The sequence below is a fragment of the Engraulis encrasicolus genome, chromosome 7 (genome assembly GCF_034702125.1).
Source record: "Engraulis encrasicolus isolate BLACKSEA-1 chromosome 7, IST_EnEncr_1.0, whole genome shotgun sequence".
Lineage (NCBI taxonomy): Eukaryota > Metazoa > Chordata > Actinopteri > Clupeiformes > Engraulidae > Engraulis > Engraulis encrasicolus.
In genome coordinates this window covers 36,645,634-36,672,261 of record NC_085863.1, presented here as the reverse complement: position 1 = coordinate 36,672,261, position 26,628 = coordinate 36,645,634, and the positions used below count along the sequence as shown (strand labels likewise).

General features: G+C 41.3%; 1 protein-coding gene and 2 long non-coding RNA genes across 6 annotated transcripts; 1 reads left to right on the top strand and 2 right to left on the bottom strand.

Annotated features, from left to right (window-relative positions):
• Positions 1-6,506: 6,506 nt before the first annotated feature.
• arxb (aristaless related homeobox b) lies at positions 6,507-9,977 on the bottom strand. Its single transcript, XM_063202501.1, has 5 exons — positions 9,796-9,977; positions 9,154-9,580; positions 8,114-8,159; positions 7,443-7,747; positions 6,507-6,975 (listed from the first exon to the last, which is right to left on the bottom strand). Exons 1-5 carry the CDS (start codon positions 9,965-9,967, stop codon positions 6,750-6,752), a joined length of 1,176 nt encoding a protein of 391 aa, XP_063058571.1. The 5' UTR covers positions 9,968-9,977; the 3' UTR covers positions 6,507-6,749.
• Positions 9,978-11,554: 1,577 nt separating this feature from the next.
• Positions 11,555-17,341, top strand: LOC134452142 (uncharacterized). Of its 2 annotated transcripts, XR_010035383.1 has the most exons (5): positions 11,555-11,589; positions 13,609-13,660; positions 13,961-14,197; positions 15,175-15,233; positions 16,093-17,341. It is a non-coding gene; the product is annotated as an uncharacterized LOC134452142 (long non-coding RNA). The 2 variants fall into 2 exon arrangements; XR_010035382.1 differs by lacking the exon at positions 11,555-11,589 and having other exon boundaries at positions 13,557-13,660.
• Positions 17,342-21,241: 3,900 nt separating this feature from the next.
• LOC134452790 (uncharacterized) lies at positions 21,242-26,263 on the bottom strand. 3 transcript variants are annotated; one of them, XR_010035517.1, is made up of 5 exons: positions 25,734-26,263; positions 24,980-25,039; positions 23,924-24,049; positions 23,171-23,256; positions 21,242-22,476 (listed from the first exon to the last, which is right to left on the bottom strand). It is a non-coding gene; the product is annotated as an uncharacterized LOC134452790 (long non-coding RNA). The 3 variants fall into 3 exon arrangements; XR_010035518.1 differs by having other exon boundaries at positions 23,924-24,046; XR_010035516.1 differs by lacking the exon at positions 25,734-26,263 and having other exon boundaries at positions 24,980-25,229.
• Positions 26,264-26,628: the final 365 nt, after the last annotated feature.

Below are 26,628 nucleotides of genomic sequence, written 5' to 3'. Positions count from 1 at the left end.
GAAGGGGGTGTGGGGTTGTTTGAGCGGTTGTAATTTGTCTTTATATGTGTGCAGGGCTCTAAATTAACGCACGCCAACACGCCAAATGCGGGTGAAAAATCATTTTGGCTGGTAGAAAAAATCATCCACTAGCCAAATTGGCCGGTAGCGCGCCCAACTGAACGTTAAACAGCTGCCCGCACAGATCTGTAGCTGCCGTCTGATGAACGTTAAAACGTCGCCTACATTACCCATGAACATTAGTCCTACCGTCATGATGTAGCCCACACCCATTGGCTGACCGTTAATCACAATAAGGCAGCCTCACATCCATTGGCTGCGTGTTTGATACCCGCGCGCTGGAACTAGTGTTGATAAAATATGTTCAATGAGCGGACTAGCGCGGATTACTTTGGTTTTGTAGGTTTTGGTAAGATGAAAAATAATGTGGCAGTGGTTAAAGCACGGTTATGTGTCGATGAATGCAAGTAATAGCAGCGTAACTGTTGTGACGGTGAAATAGAGTATTGGTGGAGCGAAAACGGCGTGAGGAGTGGAGGGACAGGACAGCTGATTGTCAAAACAGTGTCGTTGCCGTCAGAAGCCGTCTGATATTTGCGAGGTCCTCGCAACTACAAACGATGGAGTTGTCGTTTCCTAATAACGCCCACGCCATCGCAAAGACCCTGCACGAGTTTGACATGGATATACGAGGAAGTGAAAAAATAAGATAACAAAAACTAGCGAAGAAAGTAGACTAACACAGTAAGCATGGTGTCCGTTGTGTTATTGGATATCTAGTTGACATAGCGTAACGGTAATTGTCATTCCAAGCGCATCGTAAGTAAAGCTAATATTAATTTGACCTGGAGGAACGTGAAGGTGTCACGCAGCAGCAGCATAAACACACAATGCAGACATAATTCATGCACTGTGTAGGTGTGTGTGTGTGTGTGCGCGCACGCGGGTGTCTCCTGTCCTCCTCTCCGTCTCCTTCTCCTCCCTTCATCTCTTCTCCCCTTCACCTGTCTTCTGTGCATTGTCCATGGTATTTGGCCCACTGTGTGTGAAGTGATGCTGTGTAGGGGATATGTGGTTTTGCAGTGTTTGGTTGTGTGTGTGTGTTTGGCTAGTGTATGTTGAAAGTCTGGTATGTGTGTGACATTAGTGTTGAAGGCATGCTGTGTTTGTGTGAGTTGTAGGCCTATACTGTATGAGGTTTGGGTGATGGTGTGTGAGGTAATAGGCTAGTGTTTGGCTGTCTGTGCAGTATATGGAAATGAAATGAAAAATAATGAAATGCAGGTAATAAAAATATAATTACTAAATAATTATAGAATAGACTGAATTATATTGAGTATAATATTTATATTGTTTATCTGTGTTGAGGACATAGCCTAGTTTAATAAAATAATTAAAAGCAACATAATTAACGCATGGTTTATTTTGGTGAGAAAAAAAATGGCTAGTTGACCTTCCATTTGGCTAGTAAGAAAAAATGTCTACTAGCCAAATTGGCTGGTGGTGGAAAAAGTTAATTTAGAGCCCTGTATGTGTGTAATGTATTAACAAACACTTTTGACATGTGAGCATAGCTCTATATACCTCTGCCTGTATTGCTCTGTGTACATGTTTGTGTATCATCAGGGCTCAGTAAAAGAGACACCTTTACAAAAATAGGTCATTTGAGGAGGTTCAGCGAAAATCTGACAAAAAGTTAAGCACTTACATCTACTAAGTTCCGAAAGGACGTTCCCTACGATATATCTCATTGTGCCATTTGGTGCTTAGCTTCTAGTTACCACGTAAGCGCAGATAACCCTCTTGTTTTGAGAGCGAGCATAGGAGACGGTTTACGCTGGGCAGACGACATGGGGGGACAAAGGGGCCACTTGTCCTGGGCCCAGACTGAAGTGCGGCCCATAATTGGATCCTCATTACATTGTATATTTGTGTGGAGGCCTTTCAGATTACTTTGTCCAGGGCCCAGCCAAAGCAGTCAGCGGCCCTGGGCTCATGTGTTGGGATGTCGGAGGTCCCTGATTTACGGAGGTGTCGGGGTCTGAATGCTTCTCCTGACACTAAAGCTTTCCCAGGCGGCAGTGTTAAATAAGAAGGGGATTCTGGGGGATTTGTTGGGGGCTCACGGCACGTTTAGGGTTCCATTACGCCACGGCTGAAGCATGTGGATGGCAGAGGACTCCCAAATGTGTGAGTTGACTGCCTTTGGTGTGACAAGGACCTGGTGTTTGCATAGACACACATGCACACGCATGACTGCACGCACGCACGCACGCACGCACGCACGCACGCACGCACGCACGCACGCACGCACGCACGCACGCACGCACGCACACACACACACACACACACACACACACGTGAGAGAGAGAGAGCACTTGACAAATTAGAAGTATAGCTTCATATTTGTTTGTCATCTTGCAATCATGGACTCAATCATTAGTAAAATTAAGTCAACTAGAACAGGGGGGGACTATTAAAAAGATATTACTGTACAGTTTCCTTCACAGGCAGAATGACCTCTGCCCACTTCACGCAGGGTTTAGTTTTGATGAGTTCTCTGCGTTTGCTGGCATGGCGTGGCATGGGGTGGGGTGGTGTGGGGGTGCAATGGGAGCTTGTGTATCACAACGGGCCAGCATTCCCAGGCCATGGTCAAACTGCTTGTCTTTCACCATCCCCTCTTTTTGTCCTCCTCGCTCTCTCATTCCACCCCTCCCCTGTTTCTGTTGTCAGGCCTTCAGCTGGCTTTGCTGTCAAACACACAAGGCCACAGGTTAATGAGAGCACTGGTAATGGGACAAAGCATACACACACACATACACACAGCAATGACATTAGACCAGAATAGAGACAGGACAGCCTATATGTCTTTACGGGCCTGCCCCCCCACCCCCTTCCTCTCGTATAACTGAATTAAAATGTCAGTCGTCAGCAATCCTCTCTCCCCACAATAAATACCTGTTTTACACCCGTAAACGAATACAAATGAAGACGTCAAGCAGGCCTTGGCTCAGAGTCAGACTTTGATGTTTAAGCCGTAGGAACCCCATCACAAACAAGTAAAGAACTCTTTTCCAAAACGCTGTACATCCAATTTTAGAATTCTTAAAATATGAAGTGCTTTATTTTCTTTCTCTGTGAAATATCATATTGCCGTCAGTGTTTTAATGTTTGAATTTGCTATTAAAATATCAGATCACATTAAACCAGTTCTGCTTTTCCTGATGCTGTCTTGAAATATATATATATGAAAAATTCTGTATTTCAATGGCTTTAATAGTGTTTTAGAAAACAGGTCTTCAAGGGATTAATTATCAAGGAGTAAGAAACAAATCTATAAAACCTTTATAGTCATTATACACATTACACTGGCATTTAAAGTTGCAGTGTTCTATTAAGAACTATTATCCAAGAGACATGTGCAAACCAAAACACAGATTTAGACCATAAAACCTATGCAGCCATTGGGTTATGCTCCAAAAAATATATGAAAGTACATAAATACTTAGATGTGTGAAGATGGATGAACTGCTCTTTAATACAAAAGTGTGGACAGCCACAAATGTGACTTATGTGTTCATCCATCTTCATCTCTCTGACTTATCCAACCCCCGTCTCTCTCTCTCTCTCTCTCTCTCTCTCTCACACACACACACACACACACACACACACACACACACACACACACACACACACACACACACACACAGAGAGAGAGAGAGAGAGAGAGAGAGAGAGAGAGAGAGAGAGAGAGAGAGAGAGAGAGAGAGAGAGAGAGAGAGAGAGAGAGAGAGAGAGAGCAGGAATGCCTGGCTTGTTTTGTCTCTTGGCTGGTAATGGATATCCTTCACCTTGTCTTCGCTCTCAGCCTATGCCTGTGATGTCTTTGAAATAGTACCAGCATGTCCCTGGATCAGATAGAAATGAGGAGCGATAGATATAGAGTAGCCTAGGCCATGTGTGCAAGCATGTGGGGTAGCGTTGTGTGAGTGCAGAGAGAGAGGTGAGAGAATCGTGGTGTTTGTTTAATACAGGAAATACATTATCATATAAACAATCAGTTATAACTACTCCTTAAAATGTCTTCATGGATTGATTGATTGATTGATTAGTTTATTGACAACACATCAGTTTTCTCCTTTACAGAAGCACTGTTCTTCCTGTGGCCAAACATTAATCCCTGATCATTGATATCAGCTGTAGTGTAGTCTGCATATAGGAATCATGACTTTGAAAGACGGAAAGAGTATCTTTGAGTGGTATCCTAGCTCTCCCTAATGCTAAAAAACCTAGTTACATTAAGTCCATGGACGTTGCCAATTAATCATTCAGCAAGCTTGTGGCGGATTTTGTTTTTGTTTTCACAGACCCTTTACCAAGGTCATTGTGTTCCCATCAAGGTCGGTGTATTCACATGGCGACATTGTCAAGGTCAGTGCATTGCAGTGTTAATTTCGTCAACCATGACTATGACTAAAATATTTCGTCAATGCCCTTTTTTGATTTTCGTCATCTAGACTAAGACTAAGACTAAATTGGGAAGGCAATGACTAAAATATGACTAAGACTAAAATTGATTTTCGTCATTGTGACTAAGACTAAGACTAAATTTTAAAAAGCTGACGAAATTAACACTGGTGTTAAATAAAATAGAGAAAAAGAGAACCAGTGTGTGAAGAAGTTTTATTCTGTACACAGTGTGATATATGTTAAAAAGAGAAGCAGTGTGCAGACAAGGTTTATTCTGCCCAGTGAATGATTTATGTTAAAAAGAGAAGCAGTGTGTGGAGAAGTTCTATTATGTACAGTGTTGACTAAAATGACTAAAATGACGAAAATTGACTAAGACTAAAATTGATTTTCGTCATTTAGACTAAGACTAAGACTAAATTGGGAAGGCAATGACTAAAATATGACTAAGACTAAAATTGATTTTCGTCATTGTGACAAAGACTACGACTAAATCAAAAAAAGCTGACAAAATTAACACTGGTGCATTGACATGGTCACATTCTCTTGTCCGTGGGACGTCCTGGGTGGAGGGATCAGGACAGGTGGGTGATGAGAGCCACAAATAAGGGGTGCTAATCTGAGTCTTGCAAACAGAGGCACAGCCTCCATGCATTCTGTCAGCAGCAATATGTCTTACTGACTTACACCCAACCACATACATCACGCACACAATCCCACGTACATTATGGACACACATTACCACTCACATACCGTACGTCATGTGTATGTATGGATGAATGCAGTGCAAACACACACACACACGCACGCATGCACGCACGCACTCACCCGTCGCACGCACACACACAAATGCATACTGTACACACACGTCGCACACATATTTAGTAAAAGTCCATCTGAAATAAGTTCAGAAGGATTTCAGTACATTTGTAACACCATAAAGCTGTACAAGCCGCAACCCAGTGTACCTGGAGAACCTGCCAAAATCTTGTCTGTTGTTTATCTCACAGAAACATCTGATATTCGGCAGCATATGTGCTGTCGTTTTAAGAAGTGACTTGATTACAATTTGTAGTTGTGTTCCGTGCAAGTCTTTTTTTGTCACACCGATATTTATATTCATATAGTAAATGAAGAGAAGAATGAAATTCTTACAAAATAGGTTACAAATTCTTAAATTACATTTATTTTACAACTCAATCCAAAGTCAGTTTGCTTAAACATGAAATACAGTACATTATCTACAATATCATACACAGCAAATATTTCGGTGTTAATTCAACACTCACAGAGTCAAATATAACACCCATGGTGTTGATCTTACTCTCTAAGTGTTAAATTAACTCTGTCAAATTTACTGTGTAAGCATGTTGCTAAAATGTACAGTATTTCTGTCAGAATGGTGTATGTGCTACATTATCTCCCAGTCGATCTATTTATTCCCCTGTGATGCCCCTGAAATAGTGCAGATTAGTGTTTCACTGCAATATTTAGGGGTCCAAACTTAATTAATTTATTTAAATTATCTGGTCATGTTACAAAATGCCTGGTCAGACAACGTGTCATTACCTTGCGGCAGTGGTTCTCAACCTTTTTTAACAAACACAGCCTTGACCTCATCGTAAGCCTACCAATACCCCCTTGACCTTGTCATAAGCCTGCCAATGCCCCCCATAGTATTAAAAAATTAAATAAACTAACGACCCCCAATTGCAATTCAGCACCACCACCCCTCTCAGCTTTATCTCAATACCCCCGAAGTAACTTAGGGGAAACATTCCAGTAACACTTTATTGTAAGGTTCAGGTTGGCCACTAATACATGCCTAATTGTCTGTAAAAGTGACTAATAAAACATGTAATCAGAAAAATAAATCATTTGTTAGGCATCTATTTACACATTTCTTGTTAATTGCCAATATGGCCATTATCATTGATACACAGTAAATTCTGCAGTGCTCATTTAACACTTAGAGAGTTTATTTGACGTCATGTGGACTCAAATGAACTCTCTAAGTGTTGAAATAACACCGCAACATTTACTGTGTATAATCATAACACAGACCTGGTAGACCCTTGATTTTGCTTAACACCGGCCTTATGTCACTTATACGGACAGTAATTGGACACGTATCACTTCAACATAGGCATGTATTACTCCTTATCAGCTCTATTCTAAAGTGTATTATCATTTCTCTCAAGTTACTTTCAAACCATTTGCTTGCAACAAAAGTATCCCAGGGCAGAAGGGAATGGACACTGGTTGGTGAGTCGTATTCAACATGGCTCCTGTCTCCCTGTGCAAGGTTCCGTGTTGCTCTGGTGCATTAGCTGTGCCGAGTGCTCTTTGGCTTTGAGGCGCAACGCCGCGATGCTGGAGGCCCGGCGCTCCGCAGGGGAGGAGGGCACGGGCGAGGTAGAGAGGGACAGGCTGTCGTGAGGGGGGACCGGACTTCTCAAGGCGGTGCTCACCGGGAGCCGGGGAAGACCCATGGAGAACATTCTGTGGAGAGAATCGATACAGGGAAATAGGAAATTGATTGCTTCTTCATCATCGCTCTTTGTATTTTGTCAAATGTGTTTGATACAAATGTTTAAATTGCTGCTGTATGAAATATATACATAAATCAACTGCCGTGTTTTGCCATACAACTAAAAGGTAAACAAATGAAGGAGTACCACTGTTGGCCTGTGATATTACCATATAAAGAAATACCAGTGAAACCATAGTCTACTAAGAGGTCATGCAAGCCATTCCACTTTCAGAGCAGTTAGGGTTAAGGTTAACTAGGGTTAAAAGCGTGCCACTAAAGCTCGTCAATCATCTTGAAACAAATATTTGTTTCCCCCATTTGTTCCTATTTTGCAGATAGAGATAGATGCAGATGTGCAGAAGAACTATAGCTGCCCATAAGACAACAAGATGTAACAACAGTTACACAGATTGCAAACCATGGTTCGGGTACTTACCGACCAAACGACGGGCCCATGAGCGCGGGGTGCCTGGCCATGGCTACCCCGGAGAGAGAACCCAAGCTGAGTGATGAGATGGAGTTGGCCAGGGACTGGCCGAAGAAAGGGAAAGACTGGCTTCTGTTAGTCCACGGGGTGTCCAAAAGGGGAAGAAGCTGGGTAGAGAAAGGGGCCCGGCCCAGGTAGTGACCCAAGGGGCTGAAGGAGGGCGTCGGCCCCAGGAAGGGAAAGCTGACAGACAGGGGCTGTATACCAGCCTTCTCCCGCTTCCTCCACTTGGCTCGCCGGTTTTGAAACCACACCTGGGGGTGAAGCATTTAAAAAAAGTTCAGGTCATTTTGGCCTTTGCATACCTGAACTGATATAAAAAAGTAAGACCAATGCCCAAATTTGTAGTAACCAACCAATTATCCTATCTTACGCAGTGATGGGCAACCTGGATTCATGAGTGATAATCCAGTGCCACATTTTCCGAATGACCTGGTTTTACCAACCTGTCCCATTCAGCCAGTGACCATTGAACAAGGCAATGACCTGGTTGAATTGGACCGTTAAACAAGGTAATTTGGAATGTGTGGCACCATGTTGCAATGACTAATGAATGCAGGTTAGTTCTATTCATTGCAGATCTTATTGTAGTTTACAAATTACAACAGTTTACAATTTACCTGGACACGTGACTCTGTGAGGTCCAGTCTCATTGCTAGTTCCTCCCTCAAAGAAAAAAAAAACAGAAGCCTTAGCATATTAGTGATCATGAAAGCATCTTTATTCATCAATATGTCAACAGAGCATATGAGGCAGGTTACTTGTTATGACAAACAGAAAAGTATGCATGCATGATCATTAATGTTCTTTATATTGTGTACAATTATGTTGCATAATATTATGTTTTATGCAAAAAATAATCTAAATGAGAGGCTAACTGTTTTGCATTAGTGTTTATTAGAACAGTGGTTTTCAAAGTGGGGGCCGGAGACCCATGGGGGGCCGTGAGGGGGTGCTAGGGGGGCCACGGCAGGTTGACAGGAAAAGCATAGCAAAATAAAAAATATTTCAATAAATTAAATAACTAATGTACACCAAAATAAGACAAAACTTAACAATATTCCCATTAGTTAAGAACTGCATTATAATAATCTATCTCTGGGCATATCTCTGGCACCTCTGACCATTGGTATTACTATTATAGTTAAGTTAGTATTTTACATATCCCAGTGAGGCATTGACTAACAGACCTAGACTAGGTCGTGAAAGGGGATGCACAAAAATACTGTATCACGACTCATGTAAGGGGGTCCTTGGCTTGAATATATAGGGGGCCTGGCCATGGTAAGGAACCCCTGGATTAGACATTCCCCATCATCTGAAAAGCATTGCCATGTCTGCCAAGTTGAGCTAAGGTTCTTTAATGTCCTATAATTTGACCTATTAACTCCTTCACCTCAATGTCTAAATATTTTCATTTATTTTGATGAAGCCAGATGTTAAGTATGATTTGCATGTGGTTGCACAAGAAGTTAGCTAGATATATTATTGACTTGATTGCGCAGGCAGGTTATTATGAGGAACGCCGGCTTATATGCTAAGGTCCTGATAGGTGAGCTGACGGATTTGAGTAGGTGTTATCATGAATCCACCAACACCACAACCCAGATTAGATTAGTTTTTATTATTTCCACTTTTCCGATCATCATCATCAGGCTACCTGGTGAACACGTCTGGATAGTGCGTTTTTTGGAAAGCTCTCTCTAACTCCTCTAGTTGGTAATTCGTAAAGGTAGTCCTGTATCTCCTCTGCTTACGTTTCTGCATCCCCTCCTCGCTGTCGCTGCCTGCTGACGGGCACACAAAGTCCTCCCGTTCTTCATCGTTGTGCTCTGCGCGCTCGGCGACCGGTGATAATGTCGGGTCCCCGTGCGCTTTTTCGCGCGCCCCGTGCGCAAGTGGCATCGGTTCAGAGTTCTCCTGGGTGTTGCCTGGGTAACACTCGGGGCGTATGGACCTCTGACACTCGTAAAGTTTGTTCAGAGCCTGTCCCTCATTCATTCCACTCAAATCCGCTTGGCGGTCATCTGAATGTCCCAAGGGCTGGCCATAAACGTCCTGAAGTTGTCTGCCAAGCAGTGTGCTTTCTGAGGTGATGAAAGATGATCTATTAGCCTACAACGGCGGGATTTAACGCCGAGCCCATTTACAACCACAGCACATGGAAAGGACAAACGACTTATCGCTCAGAAAAAAAGAACACATTACTTGCTCGTCCATAGAAATGAAAGGTACACCCGGTATCTAAAAAAAATCATAACGCGCATGCAGGCCCGCTGTTGAATATGGAGGCATTACCTACCATCACACCGTACTGTGCCATACGTCAATGCCGGGATGTTTCTTCTTTTGTCAAACTTGGTGGGACTCTTCCGAGCAAGTATGCTCTCTATACAGTGCGGGGACATCGTGGCACGAGGCTGGATCTTCTCTGCATCCCTCTCTATAGTGTCACCCTTCTCTGCACAGCTCATTTGTGTATAGCTGAACAGCAAACACCTCTTAATCCTGTGGTCGAGTGTAGGCTATGAGTGGTTGGACAATGACAGCGCGTGGACATAAGCAGCTGTCAAAAGTGATGCGTTCTCATGCTGAAGCTGGTCTGATTGGCTGCCATGGGACATCTCTAGCGCCACTCAGCTCCATACCAGCAGCACCATCTCGAGACGCTTCCCCGGTCGTTCACTCACATCCCACTTCTTGGAAGGTTTGTGGTGTATTGTAGCCTATAGAAACGTTGCTCTACCAGGGATGTACTATAAGATTCGCCTATCGTTGGCGAGATGTCAAGGTAGACTCCTTCAGTAGCATTGGCCTATTGATTTGCATATCGTATTAGAAAGAACTGAAGTTATTCAGTAGATAAGAGTGGCTGTGCTCTGAAGGAAATTAAACTGTTGATCAATATCATGATCTGATACTGGTAGGCATGCTCAATCATACATTGCTCCAGCAAGTTTTCTAGCATTTTTGTGCCACCTTGTGGTCTTTGTGTGACACAACATTTAACCAAGGCTGATATTTTCTCCCATCACTCCACAACGTGATCTCGAATGAATTGCGTCTCATTTATCACGCAAACCAAAACCAAAATTGCGTCGATATAACGACGCATTCTCTTTTATGTCACACATGCGCAGTAGCCAGCACTATCTTTTAAGGCCAGGAGGCTTTATTGTTAGCCTATTTATAACAAAAACAAAACGTTATTCACGTTGCTTAACGTAACGACTCATTATAAATATGCTGTTAAGTCCCCACAAACTAATGAGCTCTTTTGGGCTGTTAAAGTCAAGTTTTGATTTTAGCAAGTCTTTTTTCTGTTTGATTGAATTAAAACGAACCCTGTAAACATTGACATAAATTTGTCCAGAGCGTGATTTGCGCACAACAACCTCTAGGCCTACAACGTTTTGAATAGTTTCAAATATTTCATTCATAAATCCCCAGACCCCCTCCCTCTGCTACTACACCAATGATGTCATTTTATTGCGACCACTCTCTGGATTGTGGATTTTACGGACTGCATTCCCATGTACTGGGTTTAGCTGGACCGTATTGGACTGGAGGTAAGTTAATTTAATTGATAAGGCGAATGTGCATTAACTGCTATATTTGAATGCGTCTTCCAGGTCACATCATTGGTTTAGTCGCCAAACTTTTCTGACTGTCACAGTTGGTTTTACCAGCCAGCTGCTTCTACTGTGTAGCCTAGCCTAGCCTACCCATTATTGCTCGCGTGGCAAATTATTCTGTCCATAATTATATACTGTTTGGTTTTACAAGCGGTATCTCGGCCTCATCAAGCAAGCAGAACTTTGAAAACGACGTCAGATGCGCCAAAGTTCTGCTAAAGAGAGTAAATAGCGCGATATGTACTCTGAAATCTCATTCTGAGCAGAGCACTTGCTTGACAGGTTCACTAAGTTAATCTCTCTCTCTCTCTCTCTCTCTCTCTCTCTCTCTCTCTCTCTCTCTCTCTCTCTCTCTCTCTCTCTCTCTCTCTCCCCCCCCAACTTTCAGGTGACAGGATATGTTGTAGCCTGCTTCGGACTGGTTCTGTCATTAACCTACTGAGCTGGTGCTTCTGTCCCAGGTAGGCTACATGGGCAGTCATTTTGTGTGTGTAGGCTACAGGTTTGGTTAGGTGTTTCAAGTTCAAATTCCATTCTTTCTGTACATGCAGGTAAAATGTGTTTGAACTTACATTTGCATCTATACATGAAGTAGGCAGCCTAGAGCAGGAGGCGGGCGTCAGATCAGAGGGTTGCAGGTTAGAATCCCACTTTTCCACTCCCTATCTTGCTCCATGGCTGAGGTGCCCTTGAGCAAGGCATGTAACCTAACCCCACACTGCTCCAGGGACTGTAACCAATACTCTGTGCTTTGGACTAAAGCGTCAGCTAAAGTATAATGTCATAGTAATTAAAAAAAAAGTCCTATTGACCATGGCACCCAACCTAGCATTGCAGCCAAAACTGTGTCTACCTTGTTTCAAATGCTTCTCTGTATAAAATGGCCCATTTCCATTACATATTCTAATTCCCCCAACTCTATATCGAACTTCATTGGGTGGGGCTGTTTTATTTATTTTTTCATGTTTTTTTTTAACTGCATATGAATGAGATGCTGTGTGACTAAATAAGCTTACCATAATGTTTTTAGTACTGTTATTTGTGTTTTTTGTTGTTGTTTTGTTACAGTAGTACAGTGGCGGTTTTGGGGGGTGTGATGTTGGTAAGCACAAATTCTGTAACCAAGCCAAACTAGTGGGGTCTCTCCCAGATGAGAATTTTTAAAAATAAAAACGCTCCTAAATTGTGAATTTTGACCTCTTCAGACAGCTCCCTAGGCTACTAAGTCATTCTACCACGTTGCATCCTTCACTCCACGACTTGAAAATACAATCCAAATGTTCGCGTTGCATCTTACAGCAATGCATTGAACAGAAAAACACATCACCAGTGACGGTCATCATTCCAGAAAGGGTTCTTATTCTGCTAGGTAGAACTAATAGAAATTAAGTCAGCACGGGCATGCCGTTGCGACCAGGGTACACTCACTGTAGGCTACACGAGAGCTGCCAAAAACTTGTGTTGGCCTGCCGTTAACTTGAAAACAGGCTACGGGAAAGACAGACACTAGCACCCTTCTGTTATTGTGAACCCATCCATGGGTGAGCGAGTGAACCCGTTCCTAAACCGCAAGCTTCATCAACAACCAAACATGTTACAGCGGACAAATATAACCTTAGCCTACCTTAAAATGCTGTCTTGACCGCAGAAATCCCAAACTTTCACTTAATCCACACGTTTTCAAAATCATTGTCCACGTTCCCGTTTGTAATCCATATGATATCATAGCTAATCAAGATAGGCATATTGTGCTGCCGTTTAGCTATTCTCTTCAACTAACTGACGGTGTGTGGTTCATGTTATCTGCATATTATTCATTCGTTTCTTCTTGATATGTCCCAAAGTTCTACTCCATGATTTGTCCACATCCAAAACACAGACGTTTCCTGAAAACTTTGATTGCAGTTCAAATGTGTTGTCAGTCTTCGAGATTATCATAAAATCAACTGGCTTCAGTCAAAAATGTAAACATCACGTCTGCCTGAGCTCTACTTCCTGAATCCAATGTTAATGTAAGGTGTCAGATCGAGTTATGATTCATCAACTCATCTGTCAATCATATTTTCCGGTGCGCTATTGGTATGAGCACAATGAAAATGTGCTTCAAAAACGGGCGTTGCATCCGCGGAAAGCCAATTAAAAAACAGATTCTCTGCCATTGACTCCAAGTCATTTAGAAATTGTGCTTCATTTGCTGTAGTAACGTGTTTCACCATCGCTGTTAAACAGTGTTTCTCGATAGCCACTGTGGTGTCGCTGTTTAGGCTAACCAGTTTAGGCTAACCGCCAGTAGCAGACAACACAGACAGCTGAATCACGTCAACAGGATGAAGGGTTTAAATTTGGATGTCGCGTTTGTCGCTTTTATATTGGTAAGCCGTGCTTCAAGTGCTTACATTAAGAACCGCCTCTGCAGTAGTAGTAGTAGTAGTAGTCTTGTGATCATATGGTCATCATATGTTATGTCTGCATTTCCCTAGGCATCTCCATCGCATCGCTCCTAGGCATCTGAAAGTGTACCGTTGCGCACAGGTGTGTATGACTGGTATAACATTTACAGCAGCAGCACATAGCTGGTAAGAGAACAGAGTTAATGCTGGACAAAAACCCTCATCTGAAAAAGCAAGGTGTGGAAAAACACATACACTGCCATTTAAGTGTCCTATGAAGACACCTGAAAGAGTCAGTTATAGATCTGTAGTGCTCATGTTTATTTTGTTTGGTTGAGGGTGGGGATGGGTGGGCTATAGCACCTGTAAGACATGAAAACTACTTTCACCCCTGCTGTATACACACCATCTTTGTGGATTTTGCTTGTTCCCACCTACATAGATCATGCTGGTAACGAGTTATTCAAAGGGTCTACCAATCATGGCAAAAACAGAAATCCAGCTCCTCAGCCCAGGCAGTGCCAACAACCCAGCTGATCCAGGAGCTGCAGCGAGGGGTAGTGATGACACTCCGGGCACCCCGACTGCCCTCTTCAACCATTCCCATGGAATTCATCCTGTCCAGCCTCCGTCAGATAATCCAGCCCTCCCCCTCCTACTTCCAGAGACTAATTTGCAGGTAAGCATACACAAACTGAACATTTTGTCATACTGGTCGGTCAGCTGTGGTCTTTCTATTTTGCATATCAAATTCATCCCATTTCACCCCCCAGAATCTCATCTTGTGATGTGGATCTACTGACTACACTGCTTATGTGCAGATTTTTGGCATTCTCTAAACACACTACCCCACTATCCCATTCATACACTACCCAACAATAACTGTCTGGACCCTGCAACAACATACACCACATCATACATAGGTAGAAAAATGCTGAGGCACTAAACTCCTAAAGGTTACAATTTTTACATATGCCCTGAGGAAGGGACATAAGGATCGAAACACGTAGGCATTGTAGCCAAGTAATAAAAGAAAAAAATGTTACCTTGAGTGCCTCAGTATTTGTCTACTTCGACCAAGTTTTAGAGGCCCTACACTGATGAGCATCCAAGGGAAAAAGTGAAGACCCAGATTACTCAAATGACCTGTTTGCGTTTGACATCATACTGTACATACCGGCTTGTTGATCCTGTCCCTCGTGGAAAGGACACACACACGCACACGCATACACACACACAGACAGCTCCTATGGAACCGCACCATGTGACTGCACCTTACCTGCACCTTACCTGCACTACCTCAGACCTCCACTACCAAGAACTGCTGGCCTCTGTAACATACAATGCACCAACGCTGCTTGTTGTAATTATTTATTAATTAATTACTTTATTGTTACTAGTGTTACGTGTCCTGTCTTGCACTAATGTCAGACATACACAGAACTGACATTTACAGACTATGTCCTGACATGGCATAGAGTGAGAATTTCATTTTACTTGTATAACCTGTGCATATGAAGAAAATGACAATATAACTGACTTGACTCCACACACACACCACTAATTACTCGCTCCGCAAGATTAGTCATTAGAATGTTTGAGTTTCACAATACAGGCAGACAACTCTAATTTCATTGCATGTTACACTTTTCACAGATTCTAACGGGTATGTGCTAAGGAGATGATGAGTGAACACGCTGCCAGTTTGGTTGCAGGTATGTTTTACTTTATCTGTCGAAAAAGCATATTCTTTTCAAGTTGCGCTCCATTATCCTGCCTGTGATGTTTTTGAAGGCCATCACTTGGGGTCAATAGACAACCAAATATCTGTCAGTGGTAAAGTGTCTTACGTCCGTGTACTATGAAGGTGGATCACAGTAGAAGTAGTTAACCATATTTCTCAACCTAACCATATTATCTCCCCCACACCGCACACATTGCTCAGTGCTGCTCCTGCAGAATGGACCATGCTAACCTCCCAGTTGTGTTTGTAGATCTCCACACAAATATCACCCCTCTACATTGTAAAGCTGAAAAGAATATGTCTACTTGACATCTTTTAACCCACCAAGTAGAGGAAGGTTAACTTAAGTACAGTTTAGTTGTTGTTTTGGTGTTGTGATTTTATCACATTATATTACATTACAATGCATTTAGCAGACACTTTATCCAAATGTGTATCCATGTGGATCAGAGTGTGGGGTGAACACAGAGGACAGCTGTATACAAGTAAACCATTGTAAAACTGAAGACCTACTGATCGTGTGTAAGCAGGATAAAGTAAGTGCATAGGGTTATGAATTACAGATTAGGAATGAATGCTTTGTTATGTAGGGGAGCTCTCTCAGACGAGATGAGTCTCCACAAACTGCTTGAAAGTTGAGAGGGATGAGTACACTAAAAAAATGTATCATTTCCCCAAATGCAGCAACAAGTGGAAAGCCATTATAATGTCTGAATCTGTATTTAATTTGAGATTGTTATGTATATGTTTCTGTGTATATATCTCCTGCTTTAAAAAAATGTATATATTTGTTTAAAATATATATCTCCTGTTTTTTATGTTGTTTCCAGTGTGTCACCGAATTCCGTAGATTCATCATCACTATGTGGGGTGGAAGCTGCACAGACTACAACAAGGCTTCTGGGACCCCACTCCCCTCAAGCAAGACATTTACCACCTGCTTCACCTATGAAGGACTGATTATTGGCAGTGATGTATACCACAACGCATACAAGCTGTTCAGCCTGCTGCCCTCCGGGTAGAGGTACAGGAGTATCTGCTTCCGCAACTCCAGACTCGCCAACATCTTCATCTACCAGACTGTCATGCCAAATCGTCCCTCCTCTCTCCCATCCCAGGATGCCGAATTATGACCAAGTGACTGAAGAACTGCCATACGTCTTCACTTGGTCATGGCATGACCAGAGGCTGTATGCAAACTCACAGTATAATTCTACACGATCCACTATAAGTCATATTTTATTTCAGGTGGTTTGAATAGCTGTGATACATTAATGATGCCTGCCAACGATTCTGAATTGTGTACAGTCTGTAATATTTCTTCTTCAAGGGACCAGTCAAGTCGATGTGACAGGTGATTTTTATACAAAACTTTGTCAAAGTTTACGTAATTGACACATCTGGTTGGTCCTTGTTTTGAATTCTGAATTGTCAATATACTATATGCCTTTATCAGGTTTGAGCTTGGAGTTGAGTATATGTTAAATTAATAGAATGTGCTAGTCTCTTCACATTAAACTTAGACCGAACTGCCTTTACCTTTGGATCGTCTGCAGTTCCCTGTTGGCCCACTACCATCTGCCCCGCATGGTGCGCGACACCAGACACTGGAGCAGCTGGGTCGCCACTCATCAACGCAGAGTGAAACAGTGCTTTGACCGCTCCCACAGGGTTAAAAGCCCCACACTTGCTCCACTGGACTGATTGAGGATCCGCAGGCCTACCCGGGGCCACAAGCTCAAGTCATTCTGTTCTGCCCCACTGCAAGTGACTGAGCAGCTGGGTCCCGCCATTTTCCGCCGTGTTCGCAAGGTGCCGCCGCCTACTGCAACAGACCTGGAGGCGACCGGCCCGTACAAGGGCCCATCCAGGCCATCTCAGGGACTATGTACTCTGACAATATGAATGATGTTCCTGGGTCTCCCCTGGGGAGGGGGGAAATGTTATGTCTGCTCTGTTGCCTGTGCTGATATTTCATATTTCCTGATGCTACTTGAAGACGACATAATAACATTTGTGCAGGGCATGCTGGGATGCGAGTTCAGTGAAATAAACGTCTGGTATGGCTAGACTTTGACAGCTCTGTGTGTAGCGTATTGTTTACAGTTTTATTGTACATAACACTGGGGGCAAAATCCTAATTTCATGCAGCCCATGGGATCATTTCAAATGTGTATTACACAGTTGGCCCACATACACCATTAATGTATGTTGTAACAAGACTTGAACATGAAATTTGGTTGTCAGAGGAATATGAGTGGGCCCAGGCCAATGAAACAGCTCATTCATATGTAACACAATATGAACTACCATGCATGATGATGGAGAAGAGTGTATGTAACATTTTAAAACACTACCCCGTAGACCTAAATTAGCTGTTACCAGAATGGCAATGACCAATTCGTTACATATTAGGTCTACTTAAAGGTGCGCTGTGTAGGATGTTGGCCAGAGTATTGCAACTATGCTGCTCATTGAAACAGTGCTGCCCATTGCCAAATTAGATCTTTTCATGATTAATTACTAAATAATAGGCCTAAAGTGATATCTAATAGTATGACCAAAGTACAGTAAGTTTTGCAGCTAAAAATTCTATTTCTGGACATTCAAAATGGCGGTCATAACAAATAGCCTACTTTGAATTTCATGACGGTGGTAAGTATTCATTAAAAAGGTCTCCTAACATCTGTTAATGGGCAGCAGTAGTATTAGTACAGTTGTGCTTATAGGCCAGATGTGTGCCATTCTAAAATAAAAATAAAAAACAGTTTTGCAATGTCAAATCTGAGACCGTTTTGGATATGCTGCCAGTTCGTTTTTTTTTTTCTGTAAAAATAGGTATGTTTTGCCTACACACATAACTTACATAGCCTAATTCAAAACCCACTTGAATATCCACATTTTAGTTTAATTGATAGGTGAACATACGCCTTGCAGAAATAATCCAGCATGATTTGACTCAATGTAGCCACTGGGGGGAACGTATATGCTTATTTTGGCAGCAAGCTATGACTTTTGGTAGCCTACTTTTATGTCCATACATCCTTAAAACTCTCTTTAACATCCACATATGCACTTGAATTGGCAAGTTGATAGGAAATAATCCAAGATTTAGACGCTTGATTCAATAGCCATGCGTGGGGCATCCTGAATTGCTTGGAAATACATAATTGTGCCAGCAAGCGACTAAGACTTTTGATACTTATAAGTAAATAAATGATTGAAAACCCACTTAAACATCCCCATATGTGCTTGGATTGACAAAGCCATGTGTGCTGTGGTGAAATAAACCAATTTTCAGGTATTTGAGTCAATGTAGCCATTGTAGGGCAAACTGGGATGCTTGGAAATGCATAATTTTGGTAGGAAACGGCTATGACGGTTGGTAATTTTAAGTTAATAAATCATTTATTACCCACTTATACATCCCAATATGTACTTGAATTGACAAATGGATATGTGCTGAAATTATATTAACCATTTTTCAGGCATTTGACTAATAGTAGCCACTGTGGGGAAAGGGAAATGCTTGCCATGTGTAATTTTGGCATCCAACGGTTGTGACTTTTAATGCTTAAAAGTCAATAAATTGGTCAAAAAACATCAAAACATTCTTATTTTGACTTGTCTTGATGCAGAAATACATGATCTGCAAAAAAAAAAATTATTACACCAAATTTTCATGCTCTGTCGATGCTTAGCCCACAGCCATCCTAAAAAGGTACCATTAAAAGAAGCGAAGGAGCCATTTACAGCTTGGTAGGCGTAACACCTTTTTTTTCATGGAATGTCAACATATGGCACATATTTTGATAGAGGCTATAGTGACAAACATATCTGTAAAATATTGGCCCTCTACCTGCTTGTATGTGACTGGGAGGCGGGGCCAAAAATCAAAAATGTGGAATTTCTAGGGGGCGCTATAGAGCCAGTGAACATGGAAGTTGTAATTTAACTTATTTTTCCTATTCTGTGTGACACATAGATCTAACGTACCAAATTGCAGGCTTCTACCTTTTTATGTGTTGGCTGTAGACTGGGTCAAAAATGAGGAAAAACTGACAAAAAATAGAATTTCTAGGGGGCGCTATTGAGTCTGCAAATGTGTTGGCTGCATTTTGACTTCACTCACATGTTCAGTGTGACCTATATAAGTGACATATCCAATATGAAGTCTGTATGTACTTTTGAATTCCAAGGGGGTGGGGCCAAAGTTGTCAAAAAGAGAGAAAGTGCATGAAATTGTAGGGGGCGCTACAGAGTCTGTGGCTAGGAAATCTGTAATTTGAATTAACTTACTTATTCTGGGAGACACAAAGATGTTCTATGCCAAATTTTAGATTTCCAGATTGTTGCATGTTGCCAGCAGATGGTGCCAAAAATGTCAAAAAAAAGAATTCCTAGGGGGCGCTATTGAGTTTAACAATGAGTAATCCACAATCAGACTCCAATCCCATGTTTTTCGTTACACATTGATGTTGCATACCAAATTTTGTCATCCTGCAATAAAAGGAAATTAGAAATGGTAACCCTAACCCTAATTATCACGAATTCCATAATGAATAGCCTGTAATAGAGTTATAGGGCAGTTATTGAAAACAAATATGAGCACGTGGAACATTATGTTACTGTTAGGGATTACACAAATTGAAAATGATGAAACAAACTGAAAATGATGAAACCCCTGTTGGATTAAGGATAAAATGTGGTGTATAAGGTGGTGCTACAGAACCAGTGAGTGTGTAAATTCCAATTAGATTACACAGCATAATTCAGGAAATTATTGTATGTTACATGCATGGCTTAAATCTTGGGTTCAAATAATACAATTCTTTAGAATACGGGCCATGCCTGGGTGAGTTGTTGTATGGACATGTCAGAATGTCCTGGCAGCATATAATCAACATTCTACCAGCCTATAAAGTATCTGGAAATGGTGATAGAATCCTAGTGGTCTTGTAGTCTTGAAATATGTGTATCACTGGTGTACACAGGGGCACAACTACTCATTTCTGGGGGGGTATGCAAGAACTATTAGGTGCCCCCCCCCCCCCCCCCCAAAAAAAACCCCATTATTTGGCGCCCTCCAATGCCCTCCCTTTGGTGCCCCTCTCTCTCTGGCGCCCCCCTGCAACGCATTCGTCGCATATACTGTAGTTGCGCCCCTGGGTGTACAAAAGACTGCATGGTGTAATTTCATGTGGCTGTATTTTTCTTATCATAAAAGGGATGCAACAGAGTGCAATTAGATTTCAGAAATGTTTTAGGTAACATTATTTTATGTCACATGCATAGTTTTAATCCGAGACCCAAGTAATATGTAATTCCATGAACTACATGCCATGATTGGATTACAGTTGTTGTAAGCACACATCAGCATGTCATAGCTTACCACATTTTATGGGCCTAGAAGGTAGCTAGAAATGGTGAATGTAGTCTTTAAACATCATAAGGAATGTACAAGACTGCATGATATCATTTCACTTTGCTCCTGCATTTCTATTGAGTATTCAACACCAACACATACTAAACCAGGTTTTGGGCCAGCTCTCTTTCATAATGCAGCCCAAAAAGACTCATTGTCCATACTGTATTGAATCAACTAACTCAGTGTCTGGACTTTATCAATATGCTGCACTGAAGACTCCTCAAGTCAGTGTTAGCCTAACTTGGCCTTATAACCATGACCAAAATCGCGGTGATCATACTTTAAAAGACAATGACAGTAATTACTAAGGGCATCATCAATGCTAAGATGTTTTATTTATTGCATTAAACATGAAATCACCAGTAAAACAAGGTGATCAGTCGTGGTCTAATGCTTGAGGAAATGAGTTTAAGATCAGAGGGTTGCATGTTTGAATCCCAGCTTTACCTCGCCCGACATCCTCAGCTGAAGTGCCCTTGTGCAACGCACCTAAACCCACACATCTCCAGGGACTGTGACCAAAATCCTGTAAATAACTAAGACGTGCAATGTAATGATCAAAACAGTTTATTAAAAAATCATTAAAAAATCATCAATATTCACAAGGTATAAAACAGCAAACAAATCAGAACACTTAGGACCAAGTCTTAACAGAAAGGTGGGACATGTGTCAGCTTTTGTGTAAATTAAAACTCCTAATTCAATCATAACAAAGAGACAAGAACAGAACATAAAAGAAGTTTAAGTTAATGGTGAAAAGGCATTAGACATTTCCATGAATATCACTGCAACCAGTTGGAATGTCATGATGCATGCATCCCATTTTGTATCTGTTCTTCTTTGAAGATTCTGTTGCTTTTATCAAGGTATATATCCAGTGACACTTTCTGAGCAGCTTCATGCAGATATTATCGCTTTTAGTGTGTCATTACAACAACCACCACGAAAGAGGGTCTAGGTTTGAGTCGCAGCTGAGAAACGCTACATTCTGTTACTACAGATGAAATGTTAAAAGGTACGCTGTGTAATATTTTTAAGCAGTTTCTTTCCAGAATTCATTCAGGCCATTCACAAATGTAACCTTTTTCAGAATACTTACCACCATCAAATTCTGAGTATTCATTATGACTGGGAAAATTACACTTTTCATGAAAACATGAAAGGAGTCCATTGTCCACCATCTTGAATTTAGTTGCATAATGTACTGTATTTTGGTCATACTAGTAAATATTGGTACATACTAGTAAATACTTGGTAAAATTCTTGAAAATTCAAATGTCAAAATGGACAATAGGTAGCACAGTTGCAATGAGCAGCACAGGTGCAATACCTGCTCTGATCACCATCCTACACAGTGGACCTTTAACAGTATAATGTGGTCATTTAGTTCTAGGACCAGTGGTTCTGAGTGGTTCTTCATAGTGTTCAAAGGCAGTGCTGAAGAAGTTGGATTGACTGCTTGGATTATTCGAGCTTGTGTAACGGAGGCCAACTAGCAGAGTGTGGCGTGGAAGGATAGTAAACCTCCCTCCCGAAGCCTCATACAGTACCAGCAGCGCTGAGCTATGGGACTGGTCATTTAGCTCAGCGGTATCGTGCTGTGCCTCCCATACCCGAACCGATGCGTTGACTAGGTGGTGGCAAGTTCAAGATCCAAGGGGGACAGACTGTGTGGAAACACCTCAGTTACACTTGGCTCTAAGAACACAGTTCAAGTAACAGGCTGAGCTGTCAAGTTGATGACTATGACTGGGGTCTTCATTGGGATGTGTTCTTCTGGAGACACCTGCAAAACAAAATAAATATACATGCATGGGCATGAGTAAATATATGACGGTGCATATGGCCATATAAAAAAAAAAACCAACATTAACACCAACTACAAAACACAACACAGCAGAATCAGCAGTCCTCAGCAAGAGCATTCCATCATTAAACAGGAATGCTAAAATTATGATTACAAACTGTGAGAGATAGTAATACTATTAGTATCTACTATCAGTAATACTATTAGTATCAGCTCTAATTTAAGAGTGAACACCTTAGTTTCATCTCTTAATTTCAATCAGGCTCATCAAAACTTGTGTACGGCTTGTGGAGGGTACATGAGTCCAGATTCAGGCATTTGAAATTGCATCATGTTGAGGAGTTGAAGATATTTCCTCAGCACCTCAAACAGTGGTGGTCAAATGCTAACATACTGTGCACTGGCCCCTTATGAAACATACTAAGTTTCATGTAAAAGGGCGACCATAAAAATGTCACATAAGATGTAGTGTCAATACTTGGGCAAACATCATGTTAGTAGTGTTTTTTTCCAATTTAGACAGAAGGTTAGTTTAAAAGCATACAGTATGTTACCCCAGTGATTTGGCTGACATTCATGACATTGAATCGTCTAACCACAAAGAAATGAGTGGAATGCCCTGTAACGCCAACACACAATACATTCCAACAACATTCCCACAATTGCTGCCTACCTGAGACCTTAGACTTTGGTAGGCTCCAGGTCAAGCAATGTATGGGGCCACTCTTCCTCTCAATCACATTATTCCTCTGGTTGCACCTGAAAACAACACAGATAGAAGTGTACATCAGTTATTGTGATAGCACCAGTAGGTGTGGATGAAGAAAGGTGTAGATGAAGAAAGCAGCGCACCACTACATTAAATCTGCACATCAAAGACCTGCCCAAAATACCAAACTACTTACTGTGAACTTGCTTTTTGATTATGAAACTAGGAGGCTAAAGAAAGACAGCAACATGCAGAAATGCATCTTTTTAAATGTGCCACTTTTCACAGAAACGCAACCAATCAGAGTTCAAAGACATTTTAACCAACAAATGTCCATGACTTTTCCATGACTTGGGCACAAGTTCCCATGACTAAACATAACATCTAAAAGTGTTTCTACCAGTTCAGCCACCCATTGAGGTCAAGCCTTTTGTTAATTGTAACTATTTGATTTGTAAGCTTAAACCTGCCATCTGGTGGACTAAATGTGCAGCTGCAAAGTCTACATCAGTCACAATCTCAAGCACTGGAGCCTAGCACATTTTTTGTCTGTATATGAAATGTGTTTAACTACATGTACAAGTGTCACTGTGAAATTACAAAAACATGCATAATGACACATTGAATGATTATATAAATGGATATTATTCCTCCTTCATTTTTTTTGTTTGATCAATACAAATTTTCATTATTGGTCCAGGAGATATGAAATCTTACTTAAAAAGGACTGTCCGTGTATTAACGCACTGGGAGCACACACGATGGACCACAGTCTGCCTGTCTCTCCTCCACAGCATTCCCCATCAGAGCAGTCCTCCAGGACAAGCTTGTTACATTTTGCTGCTGAAACAGAAGAATGAACCATAGCAAGAATAGAAGGTGAATAGCCTACCACAACATATCCGTCACAAATAGACCAAGCACTACATCAGCGATTCCAGCGACGGAAGTAATTGACTTTGCATTGAGTCGCGCAACAAAAGTGATTCGGGCCACTAGAGGCAATTCGCGCGACTTGAGCGACAGTTTGTAGTTTTACTTATTATTCAAATTAGCTATGATGTGGTATTGCAACAGTCGCCACAGCCAATTGGAATGTTGGACTGCTTGCATTCTGCTTTTAACGGACATATTTCTATCACTCTTGCTGCACAGTCCAGCGATTCTCTGTCGCTTGATCTTGTCGCCACCGGTGTATTCGCCTGGTAATGCACTGTACTTCTGACAGAAACACAACCAATAGATATTAAATCTTACTTTGAACAGACTGCACATTAACCAATGCAATGGAAATACACATCACTGACTTAAGTCTACTAACCCCCTCAGCAATTGTATAAATGATATACAAGTGATTTTCAAGATGAGACCATTTCCATACAAGGTTGCAGGGGGTAGATATTTTTAAGGGAAGACTATTTGCATAAACTCTAACCCCTCTTTTATCCAGCTCATCTACTATTCACCATCGTAAGGAAGAGGTATCATAGTGTCCTCTCAGCCAATATGATGATGCTCGTCTATGCTGTCATTGTCATTTTTACAGTATTAATGTGCCTCTTTGGTTTTGCTAGGCCCCTCCTAGTCTTCCCTCTCTTTCGTTCATAGGTTTTGTGAACATACAAAGGACATGCCTAAAAACTGCATTTATAATATTGATAATTATATCCTAATGTCACCAGATAGAATGAGATCTGATAAAGAGGGATTGAGATTTGTGTTGTACTTCAGTTAAAAAACACAGCATATGAATTAAATGAAACTACTACTTACCCATCAACAGTTTCACTCCACTGAATATTTTGGACCTCAGGGAAAACTGGAGACGTAAAACTGTAAAGTAAGATTTAGACCAAAAGAAATAGTAAGTTTCTTAAATGTGCAACAGAAAAACCACACACAACTTCAGTTAGATAATGCATACAAACAGCCATATGAAGACAATGTTGTCATATTCTGTGGAGAGGATGGAAAATATAACATGCATTAAATCAACGAGAAGATTGTGCTTAGAAGAGACAATTAGGTTGGTGTGCTCATCTTATTTCTGTTCAGATCTCCTTTTTCAGATATTTTCAACGGCACTTTGCACACAAAATACACATTAATACTGATTAGTTAGTGATGCAAAATGAGCTAATGTCGAATTTGGAAAAGCCAGAGACCTTGGAAAGGGAGAACAATCATACAACACCTTTGGTAAAGCTAGGCTAACTTAGTTGCACCACACTGAACTTGCAGCTAATTTTGATGTTACATGCAAACCAGAGGTGGATGTGGCTGAGATGGCACGCATATAAACAACAATCACCATAATAAATTATGGACTAAACAAACTGTTAACATCACAAATCACGCGAGCTATACAATACGGGTGTAGAAGCAGCTAGCTCGTAAAACCAAGTTAGCTTAACAAATGAAGTGGGAATTGTGTGATAAACAAATTGCATGATCATCCCGATGTGCCGCTGTGTCAAGCATTCAAATAGGGTAGATCATAAATATCTAATTTATCAGATTAACTTACCAATTGATGAATAAAGCTCAGCCAAACCACATCAGACTGCAGGCAGTACAATCAAATCCACAATCCAATGCATGGAGGTCGCGATGAAATGACATCATCATAAACAGTGGGGGTACATCAGGGTTATTTACAATGAATATTTCAAAAACCTTACTGGTTGAATGGTTTTCAGCCACAAAAGTCTTCTGGACAAATACTACAAATGCTCTCGTATAGGATAAAACAGTTTCTGTTATTTTATTAATATCCTAGCAAAACAGACTTTTGTCTAGGAACTAAAATGTGACTAAAATAGCCCATAAGCTCAGTATTTTGTTGTGGGGATTTAATTATGAAGTTGCAATACGCGGTTATGTGGAGCAACATGAATAACGGCTTATTTTTCAGTAAATTAGGCTACAAAGATGTCAGGGGGGCTCCAGACAGCAGAGTGGCCACTGCGCATGTGTGACATAAAAGAGAATGCGTCCTTATATTGACGCAATTTTGAGTTTGGTTTGCGTGATAAATGAGACGCAATCCTTCGAGATCAGGCTCCACTCCAAGGGGATTTGTCTTTAGCTCTAGAGAATTAGAAAGGCTGCATTTGTAAAGATACAAGTGTAGGCCTACAGACCACCGAAACACAATGTAAAATGAGCAGGAATAATTGAAGGTAAACGTTTGCCCAAGATTGGAAAATGTAATGTGCGTGTGTTAAATGTGTGTGTGTTTTTAACTCTCACTGAGCCCCGGCTCTTTCACCTTGCTTTGTTGAGTAATGCTTCTATTGAAGATGTAGGTCGTTGTCACAATAGAGAGAGTAGAGTAGAGTGCTTTTATTGTCACTATATAAATATAGTAAGATTATGTTTAGTAGCAACCCACAAATGCCCACAAAATAGAAGATATATTA